Raw genomic sequence first — 16,969 nt, 5'->3', positions numbered from 1 at the left:
GGCTTTTCCTTTCGTTTTCTCCGTCTCAATCCTTCACTGGAGCACGACGTTCGCCTGAGAGTTTTCTCCATCTAAGCTCGAACCGCCTAGCAGTTGCAACCATACAACTCTTTCTTCTCAATGATTGCAACGTGGAGAGCCCAGAAGACAAAGTTGTCTCTTCTTCTTTGTCGTTGGTAATCTTTTCTATTAATCATTCTGTTTTAGTCAGTTAGAGAAAATTTATTTAGTCCATTTCCTTGTCAGAAATGGACCATCCATTTACTTGTGGATGTATGCCATATGTCATAACATCACATCAAATGGTTGAAATCTTTTTTTAGCCATATCAAAGTGTTGTAATTAAATTTGAAAAAAATGATGTGACTTGTAATTTGTAAATAGACTTCAACATTTTAATGTAATATTGTGACATATGTCGCACATCTACAAGTAAATGGATGGTCAATTTCCTCGTTAGAAATGGATGGGATATTAGTTCGTCAGTTAGGGGTTGTATGGTAACGATTTTGATATACTTATTCAGTGCCCTTTGTCCATTTTGTCGCAAAAGTCATTAAAATTTTGTATGATAAACCGGTCTAAAATTAGTGTGCCGCTTCAACAACACAAATTAGTTGTGACTTGTGCCCCAGAAGAACAGAAGCTCCAAACCGATGCGGGGGCACAAATGAGGGTCTTAGGGTTATCAACGTAAATTCCCTCATATTTTCTATCCTGCCCTATGTTCTCGACGATCTGTGATTCTCTCTCTCGCGTCTCTCGTCTCTGGTCTCTCTCGACGATCTGTGATTCTCTCTCTCGCGTCTCTCTTGTCTCTCTCGAAGATCTCGTGACTCTCTCTCGTCTATTTCGTCTCTCTCAAGCCCTAAACCTCTCTGCATCCAACAACCGACCTCTCAGCAACCGCTCTTTCTGCAACCGATAAGGGTAAATTGAAGCCGTGTGTGTCCAACCGAAGCAGCGACTTCGGGTTAGTCTGCGATCATTTTAGGGTTTCCACTTCTAGGGTTGATATCTTCACCTTGATGTGAGGAATCTAAAGTTCGGGAAATGGGGTTTTGGAGTCATTCACAGTATCAAATGCTAAGAATGATATGAACTTATTTTTCTGCAACTTGAATTCCTTTTTTATTTCATTTAATTTTTGGTAGTGGTTGAGTTTCTTTATCTATTTAGATTATTACGTTTATTTTGCTTTTCTGATGGAATTGGAGTGGCTACCTCGTTGCTTTACTGAGATTATAGAATGTGGGTGTGGTTCTGTTTTATACTTGCTAGCTTAATGGGTTGCCTTCTTATGTATTTCGTATGCCTTTGGCCGGATTATTTTCTGTAATGTGATGGGCCTCTTTCTCTTTTCTCTTTTCTCTTTTCCTGGTCTTTGCTAATCATCCCTTCCCTTTCCCTTCTAAAGCTTTAGAATTAGAAGGTTCATCCTTCAAGCTTGAATTGGAAATGGATCGAAGTACTCTTTTTTGATGGTCATCATCTTTCACATTTTTCAATTAGCATATTTGGGTGGAAGTAGCTATAAGCTTGCACTTGGGAAAGTCACCTCTACAATAAGACAGCTCGTAGATAGGAGAGCAGCTGTTAGCAGTGAGTTGGTAGTAATTGTTAAGGTTGATATTCTTACATAGTTACATTTGGTTTGGGCCTCAGCACTTAGATTGTTTTTTTTAATCTCATTCTCCCTTGTAGGTGTTCTGCCTTGTCTCACAAGTGATTCAGGAATTGATTTTAATGCATGCAATCTTTTTTCGATTTTGCTATTTCTTTCTTCTGTTGTTCTTGGCATGCATTTGGGAGGTGTTTGGAAGCCTTGGACGTATATTGACGAATGAGATGAAATCATGATTCGGTAGATGTAGTTTTGATGTTGACTTCTACATTACCTTTTAACCATTTTAGGGAAATCATTTTGAATTGGAGGGTACACTGATAGGTCCAAATAGCTTATTTCTCCTGGGGATAAAGAGGGGTCCATCCAATTCAACATTGAATGACTGAAATTTGTGGCATGTTTTTGTGGCTGTTTGTTATACATTCCTGGTTTTATTTGGTGACACAGAGGAAGGAGTCAGTCCTTTAACTAGTTGAGCTAATCCAAGGGATTATGGATGCTATTAATTAGTTGCAACCAAAAGATTTTCTAATTTTCACATTTCTAGATATGATTTTTGAATCCTAAACCTTGGTTGTCAATCTTAAAAATGGTCTGGTTGGTTTGCGTGTTAAATATTAATTTCAAATTTAATGAAATGACTCATATTTATCTTACAAAACCTGTAAAATTCTTGGGAGCAATATTTTTGCATTCACTCTAATTAGGCTGTTGGGATTATGTGGAAACTGCCCAGACATAGGCAGGGTAAGGGAAACATGGACCGATCCTTAACTGAAAGGATTTTCTGTTTGCTGAATGATATTTTTTTCCTGCTGGTATTTCCATATAACTTTGCCTATTGCTTTCCATCTGGCTGCTGCCTTGGATACCCACAAAAGAGAGAAAGAGATGACCCACTAGTGGTTAGGGTTCAAAGAACAAGCAGGGAGATTTGGGTTTTTCAAGCTAGAAGATTAAGAGGTTGAGATAGATGTAGGGGAGCCAAGAATGTGGTTGGCAATGTAGGATCATGTCAAGGCTGCAGGGATTGTAACTTCAGAGAGAAGAACAATCATTTTCTGTTTTTCGTTTTGCAGTTTTTTACTTTTTGATGGGAAGTTCGGCTAAGAGGGTTTGGTGAGGTATTTACGGTTTGTTTTATAACAGGGAAACTTGACCTTGAAGTGCTTTTTTTAAGTTCTTCAATGGCTTTACATTGTTTTCTGTTTCAATCAGCTGGTGCTAAAGTTTGAACATAGAAGCAGAAAACTGTGTACATTACAGTCCTCTATATGAGTGCCAGTTTACTTGTCTGTTTATTGACTTGGATTGTCATCACCATTATTGGCCATAATAGCAATGAAGTTTTGGTTTATTTCATATATGTAGCAATGAAAAAAAAATCATTCTTAAGAACAAAACTTGATCTGATATGTTGCGTATGTTTTCAAACCCAAGGCACTCAATTTTACATTCAGGACTGATTACCATTACACGGGGCAGATCCCACTTCTAGTCAACAGTACTGTTAATTCTACTGTTTGTATTCCTGCTTGTCTCTTGACTACAAATCTTGTATTCTACAGATCTAGTATTTGAATAGACTCCTTGACCAAAAATAATGTTTTCATTTGCAGTAGAAGAGAATGACTATTTAACCCCCCCCCCCCCAAAAAAAAAAAAAAAAAAAAAAAAAAAAGAAAAAGAAAGAAAGAAGAAAAAAAAGAAGACAATGACTAATGATATGCAATTATGCATGATGAAAACACTAAAGATTGGTTTTATCAATTCAAGACAAAATGTGGACATCAGTTCCCACTCACAAATCCATCTTATTTGTGATTAATGGTGTCAAGTCAACTAGGTATTATGTGATTTTATGTGAGCAACTGTGTATCAACTGATGTGTATTTACCTTTTTTAAATTATTTTATTAAAAAAAAAGTGCCCATTTTGTACCCTGATTTTGTACATACAAGATTCTGTGCCAATTTTGTCAGAGAAATGTGCTCATCTGTGTCCAACCATACAAGATTTAAGTACGGATTCAGTGCCAAATTTGCGCAATTCGGTACAAAAGCGTAAAAAATACATTTTGTGCCGAATTGGGAATTTGGCACAAAATCATTGCCATACAACCCCTTTGCTGCCTGAAAAAGGTAGAATTCTGAAAAGTTTTAACCTCGAAGAACTAACTAAAATGCTGTCCAATCCAATCAGCCATAGAATAGAGAACCCCAATCAATATAAACAAAAAATACTTTGGCTTCCTACACTTTGCCTCTGAAGGTGACCCATTTTCTCTAATCCAATTTTGTTTCACTTCGTCTTGTTTGGTACAGAAAATATGGCAACCCTAGTTTCTATGGCGGAAATAGAAGCTAAGGCTATGAATCTTGGAATTGATCTCGCTGCAGTAGATTTAGAAGCTATAAAGCTCCCTCTTGATGAGGATTTTGGTATAAAAAGGTAATTAGCCCTGGTCCTCACTGCAACTATTTTTGTAGTTTTTGTTTCATTTCAGTGATTGTAGTCTTTCTCTCTTCTTCACTGCAGTGATGATGATCTAGAAATTCTCAACGAGGAAACGCAAGAATTCGAAACTGGCTTTGGGAATATTATTGTTGTTGATAATCTCCCTGTTGTTCCACCGGAGAAATTCGAGAAGCTTGAAGGAGTTGTTAGAAAAATTTACAGTCAAATCGGTGTTATTAAGGAGGATGGGCTTTGGATGCCTCTAAATCCTGATACCAACAAGACGTTAGGTTACTGCTTTATTGAGTTCAATACTCCTCAGGTATCAAAAGGCTTACATTTTATCTGGGATTATGCTTTTAGATGTTTGAGAAGTTTGTAGATTTGAGAACTAAGTTAATTGTGAATTTGAAAGAAAGAGGGAAAAAAAAACTTTTTTCTATTGCACTCAGATAAGGCTGTCTTCATGGTGTACATGAGTGCATTTCTCCTTCAGAATAATATATCATGCTGTTCTAACTTGGCTGTTAATCTTCCTGTGCAATCCCACAAAAGTTAATGCCTATTGGGAAGCAGGTTCTATATTGATAGTAAACTGTTTAAAACCGTTAAGAAAAATGGATTTAGGTGTCAAGGGGCTATTGATTGGATGGGTGGCAACGGCATTTTCCTGCTGTCCTTGGACTTGACATGATACCAGGGTATGAGTGTTTAGGCATGCATTGATATATGATTTGAAGCAGATCAGCTGTACACATGGAAATCATGTTGGTCTTGTTGTTGAACATTCATGTGATGCTTTGCAGTGGAATTTAACCTCTTATTTCTTTTATTTTCAGTTTCTGCTTGCACGTTTAAATGTGTCTAATGTATTCATTATTTGTATTGCTCTTGTAGGAGGCTGAGCTTGCTAAGGAGAAGACACATGGATATAAGTTGGACAAGGCACATATATTTGCTGTGAACTTGTTTGATGATTTTGAAAAATTCATGAAAGTTCCAGATGAATGGGCTCCTCCTGAGAGAAAACCATATACACCTGGGGTAATTCTTGATTCTTCTGCTTCTTAATGTCATCCTCATCCTGACTCCTGATTATGCTTATGTTCTGCCCCCAGATTTTCAGCTAGCATATTTCTATCAAGATATGAAATTGAGATGTTTGTGAGCAATTGAACTTTATTAGGCTTGATGAGTATGCTAAGTGTACCTTTTTTTTTTTGGTTTTTGTTTCTGTTCTCTCTATCCAACTCTCCCTTGTAAGAGAGATGAAGCAGAAAACATGGTTTAGGACTTGAAAAGCAAATTTTCTGGTTCACATTCGGTCTCTCCCTCTCTCACTTTCTCTCTGTCTCTATTATTTTATTTTTTAAATTGGCGAAAAAACCATGGGACTCTAAATATTTACTATATAACGTGCTTGGTGCAGGAAAATCTTCAAAAATGGCTTACAGATGAAAAAGCTCGGGATCAGTTTGTAATTCGTGCTGGATCAGACACTGAGGTGTTATGGAATGATCCTAGACAACTAAAGCCAGAGCTTGTTTACCGTCGGGGTGTAAGTGGTTTCATAACAAAGTTCTTGTTTCTCAGAAAATGAACTTCAGTAATTGTGGAGATATTTAATGTCTGGAAAGATTGCAAACTTGTATTTCGGAGTTTACATATTATTATCTTGTGTATTGTCAGCCTTTAAAAGGAATACAAACCATTAAAAAAACTATCATATGCACAATCTCCCGTTCAAACTCATATATGGTATTAACACTGCCATCGTGTTTGTGTAGCATCAGTGTTGTAAGGTTGTTAGTGCCGGAAGCAGCAAGAAGTTATCCCCCTCTATAATGTGAAGAAGGGGGTTGGGGAACAAGTAGCATGAGCTCTATAGCTCTCTTATACAGGATCCCAAAACAAATCTCCTCTTAGAAACCCTAGAATCGAATGAGAACTCAGACATCTCAGAAAAAAAACGTAACTTTAGAAACAATAGCTAGTAGGAAGGATCGGAATTATTTAGAAGATGGGGATGATCCAATGAGTGGTTTTGGAAGCAATTTAGAAAGGAATTATCTCAAGGTCTGATAACAGTAAAACTTAATTTCTATTCAATCAACAGAATGCTTGAAACTTGATTGGACATCAAACTTTGAAATTTAATTCCTAAGATATGGAAACAATCCATTGATAGGATTAAAAGAAACTTTTGAAATCCCAATTCTGAAATAAAGGGAACTATTTAATTCCTCAGATATTGAAACAGTTCTTTGATAGGATTAAAAGAAACTTTTGAAATCCCAATTCTGAAATAAAGAGAACTATAGAAAGAGTGATTTTTAAGTACCTACTTAGCACACAATTTATCAGAAACAGTTTAAACCAAGTTCAAGTTGACAGCGTGGGATGGCCATAAATCTCCAAAGGTCAAGGAATGGATTGTATAAAATCAGGAGTTATATATATAGAAAGGAAAGAAAACAGAGATTCCACTGGCTTGATAAAACTAAAATTAACTCTCATGTGGTCCTAATTGATAATAAAGAATCTCATATGACCTCTAAGAATGGTGGGGCCAAGGTGTTGAATTCCTGATTGCAATTGGGTTACATAAAAAATTAGTATTAAATCGTTATTTATTTACGTTTATCAAGGATGTTTTAACTAGGGCCTTGTAAGATGAGGTTCTTTGTTTTATGCATTTTGCTGATGATATTGTTTTTAGATGACACATAACCAGGGATTATGCCAGGTTAGAGCTATAGTGATCAACTTTTGAGTCAAAGGGTTTTAAACAAAGTAGAACGAAGACAAAATTTCTAGTGTATACTTTGTTCATGTTAGACAGATAAAGAAGTGGTGGAACTTGATGAGAAAGAGATTCTGCAAAGGGATTATCTTAGATACCTTTGCTGATGCAGTTAAGAATATCCAAAAGGGTCATGTGGGCTTTGAAATACTTAATTTTTGACCATGTATGGGTTTGATACCAAGGCATAAACTTAAAAAATAAAAAAGTAGGTCATGAATTTGAAAAAAGTTATAGTTCACATAAATAGTAGCTGGATCACCGTTCAAAGGAACTCTATGCAAGTTACTGTCCAGTTGAAAGTGATTTGGGTGCTGATATGCAAAGTTGGTGTGAAGATTAGGTCCTAGATGTTGATGGACTACTGTGTTAGAAGCTTACATTAGTTTATTGTTTATTTTCAGTTGTAGCAAGTTAGAAGTTTCTAATTTTATATTCAGATGCTAGGCCTAGATTTTAGCTAGTAGTTTCTATTTTCTTAACCTTCTAATTCTTGAGATGTTTTATTTTGTGAAGCTTACCCAAGCTATAAGTCTATGAGTAGGCTTCACTAGTTGTGCTTGAATTAAGAAAATGATTAATGGAATTTCTGTTGCTTTCTTGGTAGTGTGGGTTTTAGATGGGGCAGATTACAGGAGTTGCAGGTAATGTGGTGGTTGTAGAATAGAGTACAGGGCTGGGGTTGCAGGGATGGGAAGGTTTGGGATAGGATGCAGGCATGGTTGCTGCTGTGGTGGTTGTGATGGATGGGAGCCCTGTCCAGTAAAGAAGGGTGGTCCCACCCTTCTGATTAAAAAATAAAAATAAAAAACTTCAATGGGAGATTGAATTGTAATTTTGTTTCTCATGTTTAGGTACAGTTTGTTTTTGGGCCAATGACTAACAACAGACTGACACCATCAGTCGGAGTGGGTCTAGGTGTAATTGGGGAATTGCAGGGAAGGAATCAGTGATTATGGCAAACAATAGGTAGTTTTTTTCTAAACTCAACGATCTATATCTGACTGAGAAGCCTTATATTGGTTATATTAACTGAAATATGAACTCTAATTGTACTTTGAAAGCTGAGAACTAACTCCTAGTGTGGATAGTAATTCTGTAATGTCTTTGAAATAAAAAAATAACTAATTTCTCACTATTCCTGATCGAACTAGGAATGATATTAAGCTACTACTAAGTCTACTCCATTATGCATACCTTGCAAGTTCGTTTTAGAGGGCATGAAGATGGTATCAAAGATCCAGTACATAACCCAACCAAGGCAGATTTAAAGAAAAAGTCGTCTCCATTTATGTGATTAAGCTACCATAGTTTCTGATTGCCCACTTAAAAAATATTCAATTAATTGTAGCAAAGAATCCTGTAGAGCTTTCTCTTCTGTCTAGTTGTATTAAGTAACCCCCTCTGTTAATCTCTTTCTTGTGCAAGTAGTTGGATTTTACATTATTTGATGATTGTTTCTTGGGGACGTCGTTTAGGATCATGGCTTTTGTTTACACAACATAATAGCTTATATCAGCTATATGATTGATTATACCTGAGTTTGTTTGCAGTACTGGACCGAAAGCTTTGTTCAGTGGTCCCCTATTGGGACATACTTGGCCACAGTGCACAGGCAGGGTGCTGCTGTATGGGGTGGGGCCACTACATTTAACCGTCTCATGCGCTATGCTCATCCCCAGGTGACCTATTGTTTATCATTCCAGTTGTCCAGTTGGTTAGCTTTTGCTTATAGTATTGCTTCAATGGAATTGAGTGCAGGTTAAGCTCATTGATTTCTCTCCCGGAGAGAAATATTTGGTTACATATAGCAGCCATGAACCGAGTAATCCTCGTGATACCCATGTGAGACACTCAAATGATTCATATTGATTGTTTTCATGCAATGATTTTTCTGGTATGTTTACATTTTGTTTTCAATGTGTAGAGGGTTGTCTTGAATATCTTTGACGTGAGAACTGGAAAAGTCATGAGGGATTTTAAGGGAAGTGCTGATGAATTCGCAACTGGTGGCACAGGGGGTGTCTCTGGAGTGTCGTGGCCTGTCTTTAGGTGGATTTATTTTAGATGCTGTGTATAAATGTGAATATGGTGAAGTGGAATGTCTCATCAACTCTTATAGATTACTCTTGCAGGTGGGGAGGTGGGAAAGATGACAAATATTTTGCTAGGATTGGGAAAAATCTTATCTCTGTGTATGAAACAGAGACGTTCACTCTTATTGACAAGAAGTCCTTGAAAGTTGAGAATGTGATGGATTTCTGTTGGTCACCTACAGATCCCATATTGGCACTCTTTGTTCCAGAGCTTGGTGGTGGGAACCAACCTGCTAGGGTGAGTAGAGAATATAGTGTGAAGTGACATGGTTATTTTTGTCACGTTGATTCTTTCTGTCTTATATTTTCCATCCACAGGTCAGCCTTATCCAAATTCCTAGCAAGGAAGAACTGAGGCAGAAGAACCTTTTCAGTGTTAGTGATTGCAAAATGTATTGGCAAAGCAATGGAGACTACCTTGCTGTTAAGGTTGACCGGTATACTAAAACCAAGAAGAGTACATATACTGGATTTGAGCTTTTCCGCATAAAGGAAAGAGACATACCCATTGAGGTTTTGGAGCTTGAAAATAAGAATGACAAAATTGTTGCTTTTGCATGGGAGCCCAAAGGGCATAGGTTTGCTGTTATACACGGAGACAGCCCCAAGCCTGACATAAGCTTCTACTCTATGCGGAGCACTCACAACTCAGGACGTGTCTCGAAGCTCACTACCCTCAAAGGCAAACAGGCTAATGCACTTTACTGGTCTCCTGCTGGACGCTTCATTATCCTTGCAGGGTTGAAAGGCTTCAATGGACAGTTGGAATTCTTTAATGTTGATGAGCTTGAGACAATGGCAGCGGGAGAGCATTTCATGGCAACTGACATTGAATGGGATCCAACAGGAAGGTAAAACAGGGTTTGTTGTTTTCTGTAGTTGTGAATATTACAATTGTCAATCTTGCAACGATTATTTAATTAATGAAACATCAATCTACCCAAAATTTTTTTTTTGAGGGAAACATATCGTAGTGTCTCTTCAGGAATGATGTATTTATTTACTTTCATCACTTTGTTTGCATTGTGATACAAACTGATAAAATTTTGCTAGTTTCTTAATTTCAAGTATTCAGGAATTACTGTTTTATTCGTTACTCCCTTTTTCCTATCATAACTGTTTGTTCTCCTTTGCTGACTGTAGATATGTTGCAACATCCGTTACTTCAGTACATGAAATGGAGAATGGGTTTAATATTTGGTCCTTCAATGGGAAGCTGCTATACCGGATTCCAAGGGACCATTTCTATCAGGTAGAGTAATGACTATCAGAGTCAAATATCCTTTTTGGCTTTATACTAATATTAATATTTTATTATATGTCATGCCTACAGATTTGGTATAAGGAGTTCATGTGTGACTATTGTATGAATTTTTATGAATTTGTCAGCCAATTGTTGATTCAATTCATAATAGAGATTAATTTCCACCATCTTCCTCCCACACCTTTCCTGTGTCTAGCTGCTATACTTTTGCTAATTTTGTACTTTCTGTGTTTTGTTTATTAATGTGTTGTTTTTTCTCATCCTCTTTGATTGTTTAGTTTTTGTGGCGGCCAAGGCCTCTATCCTTCCTAAGTCCAGAGAAAGAGGAAGAGATTGCAAAGAACCTCAAGAAATACAGCAAGAAGTATGAAGCTGAGGACCAGGATGTCTCATTGCTTTTGAGTGAACAAGATCGGGAGAAACGGAAGATGCTTCAAGAGGAATGGGATCATTGGGTCCAGGAATGGAAGAAGTACCATGAAGAAGAGGCGGAGATGCGGCAGTCATTGAGGGATGGAGAAGCAAGTGATGAGGAAGAGGAGTATGAAGCCAAAGAAGTTGAAGTAGAAGAAGTGTTGGATGTAACGGAAGAAATCTGTCTCATATGATTTTGAGCAGAATGCAAATTACAGTTGAGACAAAGGTAGCTTGGTGCTCTTCAGTTGTTAAAACGGCAGCCAGAGTCTTGAGTTCCTCAGTTTTGTTTAGGGTGGTTAAATACTTTTATGTAGAATGATGGTGTTGAAGCTGATGCCTCTATTTAGTTGTGGATTTTCCATCTACGGGTTACACTGTTGAAGGCATCTATGGTGCTTTGAATCAGGTAACAAGATTGGTCGCTTACCTCTATATATTTTGCTCTGGCTCAGATCCTTTGATTCTATCAAATGTTAAATGAGTCTTAAATGTGCTTCAATTCAAATCCTTTGATTCCATCAAATGTTAATTGAGTTTCTAATACTTGTGTTCTCATGTTGATACTCAATAGTTTTAATTAATTCTGTTTTAAGGCTGGCCAATGACGTGGCATATCCCTTGACAAGGAGTTGTTTAATTCTGATGCTTGTTACTTGTATCAATTCTTTCTCAATGAATACTTGTTTTTTATGGTTTTGTTTGAGATTATTATTACATTAATTTGAATTTTGATGGCGTTTAAGATTGACCTCCCTTTTGTTTTCTTTTATTGGAGAGGATTCCTCTCCTCCTTCAACATTATTATTAGAGTAAATTGCATTAGCACCCTAAAGTGGAGGCCTTGAAGCACCGACACTCTACTTTATGTTTAAAAAACACAGAGATCCAAAAATTGGATTTTTGTTAGATATATTTGTCTAATTTGTCATTGAAAACCTTTCAGATACTGTTTATTATAGGGATATTTTTGAAAATAAACAATGATTTAACTATTTTCAGTGATAAATTTGACAAATATATTCAACGAAAATCCACTTTTGGGGTTTCTGTGTTTTTTAAATATAAAGTGGGGTGTTAGTGCTTTAAGGCGCCATTTTGGGATGCCAATGCAATTTACTCTTATTATTATTATTGATTAAAAATTAATATTTGCTTAAAAAATATCATCAGACTAAAGTCAATTGAGTCGATAACCCTATTATCTTTTTTCTTGGGCTCAACCAGAACCCTAAGCGAATGTTATTGAATACGTAAGCCTATTATTATCTGCCTACATGGTTGCCATTAATAATTATTCTTCCTTGAAATAGGCAAAAGCTTTCAATTGATTCATCCTCAAAAATTTTGCCCTAAAAATGCCTTCCGATTGATCTTGAAAACCCTAATGACAAAATTTTTATAAGGCAAACAAGAGCCATTTGATTGAGATTTGGGTGTGTTTTAATTCAAAAGAAGAAAAAATAAAATAAAAGCTTTTGATTTTTTTTAAGCCTGAAATAGCAGGGTTCTCGGTTGCTAAAAGCAAAGGAATTCTTAGATCATAATTTCTTTATCTTCTTTATCTTCTTTGTTATTTTTTTATTTTGTCATTGAGTAGGTCTTTTTTCTGAAATCTATTATCCAAATTCACAATGGATTGACTTGTATGGAATAAACCAAAAAGCGGTTTTGATGTTGTTCATTTTCCAGCAAAGACTTTTTGAATTGCAGCCAACTGGAATTGCAGACCAAAAGAGAGAAAAACAAATATGAACAATGACAGTCCCGATTGATCTTTTGTATGAAAATCATATTCCATGTAAAACGGTTCAACTCACTTTGCAAAATTCCAACATGAACTAAAAATGTCATTTGTTAAAGAATCATAAACATTTAATGAAAGGTTTTTTCTTACTTTTCTGTTCGTAAGATATTTTGTTAATCATTACATACTAAATAGATCTCTATCATATATTGATTTTCTCCAGTATCTCAGTATTGCTACTAAAGTTTTCATTATCATAACTCTTTCTTGTATTCAATATGTCAGACATAGATTAGAAGAGATGAATAATAAGAAATTGTAGTGTTTGGCTCATATTGAATGTCACATTGTGTATGATAATTATTTTGTGCATCCATTAGTTGTGAAGAATGCATACCTTTTCTATTGTTTGCTCATTTATTGAATATGCACCTTATCAAGATAATCAAATGTTGATTTGTGTTTCACCGACAAAGGTGCATTAGGAATTTGAAACCTTTATTTCATTGTTTGTCTTATCCTTGAAAATTTGAAGGTGTTGTTTGCATTTTCAAACACTTTTAAGTTAAAGCCATTAACTTTCTTGTACAAAAATCACACTATTAAATAAGTAGAATTTATGCATGGATAGAAATGTACAATCATGATATGAGATGAATAATATTAAATGTAGACTAATGACAGACATGGAATATATACTACGGGATGGTTAAACTACGGGATAAGCATTTGAACCAAAAGAAATGCTAACAAACATCCAATCAAATCCACATGCAAATCTACATAGGATTTATATATTATTTTCATTCTTGACTAGAAGCATGATTTCAACAATTAAATAACCCAAATTAAAATTGCTTCACAACTTATAAAAGTAAAACACAAAATCATGCTCATGCTATATGCTTCTACCCCAATAGCTCACACTTAGCCTTATTAGGCTCTTAATGCCCAAACATCACTCAGAGTATTGGGCTTCAGGCAAGCGGATCACCTTATGAACCAAATGGACTATTAGACGGATTGCCATTTGGAAATTCGTCTGAGACAAATTCTAAGAGGGATTGCTATTTAGGAGTCTGTCTTCCCGGATGGACTTTTGTCTAGTCCTCTGTGACCAAACGGAAGTCCGTCTCGTAAGAGACAACACTCCGTCTAGACGGAAAAAACTTTCGTCCCTCAAAAAATGAACCAAAATGCCCATAGAAGACTGGATTCTTGGATCTCATCATCCTATACATGAAAAAATGCACGAAAAATCCAAGAAAAAAATTAAATAAAAATATTATTTTCATAGATTAAAAACTTCATGCAAATTAGACAATTCTTCTATGACAACGGTCTCATTTGGATCCCAAAAAAGGAAGGAGAATCATATAGGATCCTTCCACTTGGATCATTCAATATCAAATTATCTAGTTTTTCATTTATGGTTCCAATAAAACCTTGGATCCTTCTACTTGGATCAAATCCATGATATCGACAATCAAATTCATATGAAAAACTAATCAACCATCCAAGGATTTGAAAGAAAAAAGAAAAAAAACATGGGAACCTGGCTCTGATGCCAATGTTAGTTCTCTATCTAACATGGGAGATAGCATGATATTCCATAATTCATTATTCAATAGAAAGAGAGGATAAAATCCTATCTAGATACGCTAATTCCAAAATAGAAAAAATGCATTGGAAGAATAGAAATGATCCACATAGTCGTTCCTCTACGCAATCCGTCATCGGTAAATCCTCAATCTTAAGGAAAGAGAACAAGTTCACAACCCAAACACCTTTGTAGATGGATGGTCGCCGAGAGTATGAGATCAAGCAAAATCAAGAAGAGGATCCAAGTCTGCATCTTCTTTGATTTCTTGCTTCTCTTAGAGAGAGAGAGAGTTTCCAACGAATCCTATATCTCACTAAATTGAGAGAGTTGGACGGTAGTTACCAAAATATCTCCTCATATTTTGTAACTGTTTAAGTAAAGCAATTCCATAATTTATCTTTAGGCATAATTAAAAATTCCCAACATTAGCCATTCTAGGGAGACCGACTTTTAGGATTTTGGTATTGAATTTCTCCATTTTTTTTTTATCTGAGGGCCAATTCTAGGAATTCCTTTTGTTAGATTCTGGCCAAAATCAATATTCGATTTCAAGTCTAAAGTCCTTGATCAAATGAGCTCTTTCCTTGAGCTATGACAATCAAGGTTTGCTAATCTTTCTTCAATAATCATATGTTCCATAAGTCTACATATTGAAGCCCTTGGTAATCTAATCCAGAATCAAGTCCACAAAGTACTTGGACAGAATTATACAATCAGAATCTAAATAATATGACCACAAGGCAAAATCATTCAGAAGCATGGGTGTCACATTAACACCATAGCAAACGTAATGTGAATAGGCCAAGAAAAGGTAACTACCATACACCTTATAGACAGTCCAAAAAAACTACAATATATTTTTCACAAAAGCAATATAGTAAGGCTTCCACCATTTTCGTCTGGAATCTGGTAAAAGAAATGAGCAAATTGCACTGCAACCCAAAATAGAGGCCTTAAAGCACTAACACCCCACTTTATGTTTAAAAAGTACTGAGATCCAAAAATTGGATTTTCATTGGATATATTTGTCCAATTTTTTACTCAAAACTTTTCAAACACTGTTTATTATAGGGATATTTTTTTAAAATAAACAATGATTTAATTGTTTTCAGTGATAAATTTGACTAATATATTCAATAAAAATTCAATTTTGGAGTCTCAGTGCTTTTTAAACATAAAGGGGAGTGTCAGTGTTTTAAGGTCTCAATTTTGGGGTGCCAGTGTAATTTACTCAAAAGAAAAAAAATTTTAAACGAGGCAAAGGAGCAAAGGAAACAAATGTGACACAGGGATAACAATATAAATCAATAGAATTGCACTAGCCACTCGATGGCGGTGATTATCTCGCATTAAATTTTCATAACTTGGAGTAAACAAAATCACATATATTTTCAAGAAGAAGCCGGACTTCCATCTAATAGATGTTCTAGTCTTCGATGGCAGATGTGGGGAAGAGTTGAGAGAAGATAATTTGATTGAGAGAAAGAGAGAGAGATGGATTTTATATAAACGAAGACAAAATGTTGGCAAATGGTTTTATGTAAAGGAATACAAAAAGTATTTTTATTGATAAATTGTTATTAAAAAGAAAAGAAAAGAAAAGAAAAGAAAGACACTTTGGTTTAAGATGGTAGATTAATTAATATTATTTTATAATAGAAAGAGATTTCACCAAAAAGAACTTTTTGAGTTTATTAGGAAAGAGATTTCACAAAAAAGGAAATTAGAGAGAAATCTTTTTTTTTTTTTTTAAGTAGAGAGAGACATTTTTTTTTTGGGTTCAAGGGGCTTTATTAAGCCGGGGGATGTGTTATTAATATGCCTCAGTGATAGTCGAACCTACGACTTATTCGCTAAGAGGTGTTGATTTCAACCACAGCTCTGCGTTGGCGAGAGACATTTAACTTAGTCTCAATTCAATTCTTTTGGAATATGAACAATTGATTTAATTTAAAAATAGTAATAATTATATTATTTTATTTGGATGTGCAAATGCATGTGGCCATATGAGAGAGAAAAGATATCGAGTCAAAAAAACAGAAAGAAAATTTTTATATTAAGAAAGAAGACAATTGAAATAAACAATCAAGTTTTGGGATAAAGGAATAATCAGTGAAACTTTTGAGAGGGAGAGTAAGTACATGGAAAACTGATTAATTTGCCCTAAAATCTTCTTCTTTTTGTTTTCTATCTTTTTTTCCCCCAAGAAAAGAGACTGAGGAAACCACACCAAATTATTCTCAGTCGTGTTTGGCTGGCATAACTTCTTAGAATGCATTCCAAAAAAATGCATATTAAAACACATCATGAAGTGCTCCTTGGATCCAAGTAAACTAACAAACAAAGAAGCATCACCAGATAGATATCCTGAAATCTATACATATTCTATAAAAAGCAAGTTGACAAATGGATTAAGAAAAAAAATTAGACAATCCAGGTAATTAATTGTATCCTATACTGTTGTTTTCTTGGTGTCACATCCCCCCAGCCGGTACCTTAACTGGCAATACTCGGGAATGTGATCCATAGCCCCGAAGATCAAGTATCGAGGAAATCATCCTCCCACATATACAATAACATAATCATAAACAGGAAATAATCAGGGTTTTAATATTATAAACAAAAGATTCAAATCAGGAAATGAATAATCAATATAATCAGAGTGCGGAAAATGATACTAGATATCCGAAGATATCAAATAGAGTAGAGAGAGGCGGAAACTCACTTCATAGATACAGCGGAACGTAGTATATAAGTCTAAAAGTAATTACAACCGAGACAAAAGAAAATAAGAAAGACAAACTAAACTTAAGAGTTTTCTATCCTATATATGACATCTTCAAAATAATGGACTTCGTCAGTCCAACATAGATGTTCCGGCTCTACATTACGTCTAATTGAAGTACGCAACTTGATTGCTCGAGGGATCATTAGTGTAATCTTGATTTTCGCCAACAC

General features: G+C 35.4%; 1 protein-coding gene across 1 annotated transcript; it reads left to right on the top strand.

Moving 5' to 3' along the window:
* The first annotated feature begins 676 nt into the window (after positions 1-676).
* On the top strand, positions 677-11,429 carry LOC149018617 (eukaryotic translation initiation factor 3 subunit B-like). Its single transcript, XM_089152788.1, is given in 13 exon segments — positions 677-973; positions 3,952-4,078; positions 4,166-4,406; positions 4,982-5,128; positions 5,514-5,642; positions 8,441-8,569; positions 8,649-8,732; positions 8,815-8,939; positions 9,023-9,221; positions 9,302-9,834; positions 10,127-10,235; positions 10,526-10,843; positions 10,845-11,429. Coding segments are annotated over 12 exon segments (2,175 nt in total). The 5' UTR covers positions 677-973; positions 3,952-3,956; the 3' UTR covers positions 10,884-11,429.
* Positions 11,430-16,969: the final 5,540 nt, after the last annotated feature.

Source organism: Hakea prostrata, chromosome 4, assembly GCF_041222555.1.
Source record: "Hakea prostrata isolate BN-2017 chromosome 4, UWA_Hpros_2, whole genome shotgun sequence".
Taxonomy (NCBI): domain Eukaryota; kingdom Viridiplantae; phylum Streptophyta; class Magnoliopsida; order Proteales; family Proteaceae; genus Hakea; species Hakea prostrata.
The sequence above is the reverse complement of the archived record's forward strand: the minus strand, read 5'-3'. Positions and strand labels throughout refer to the sequence as shown.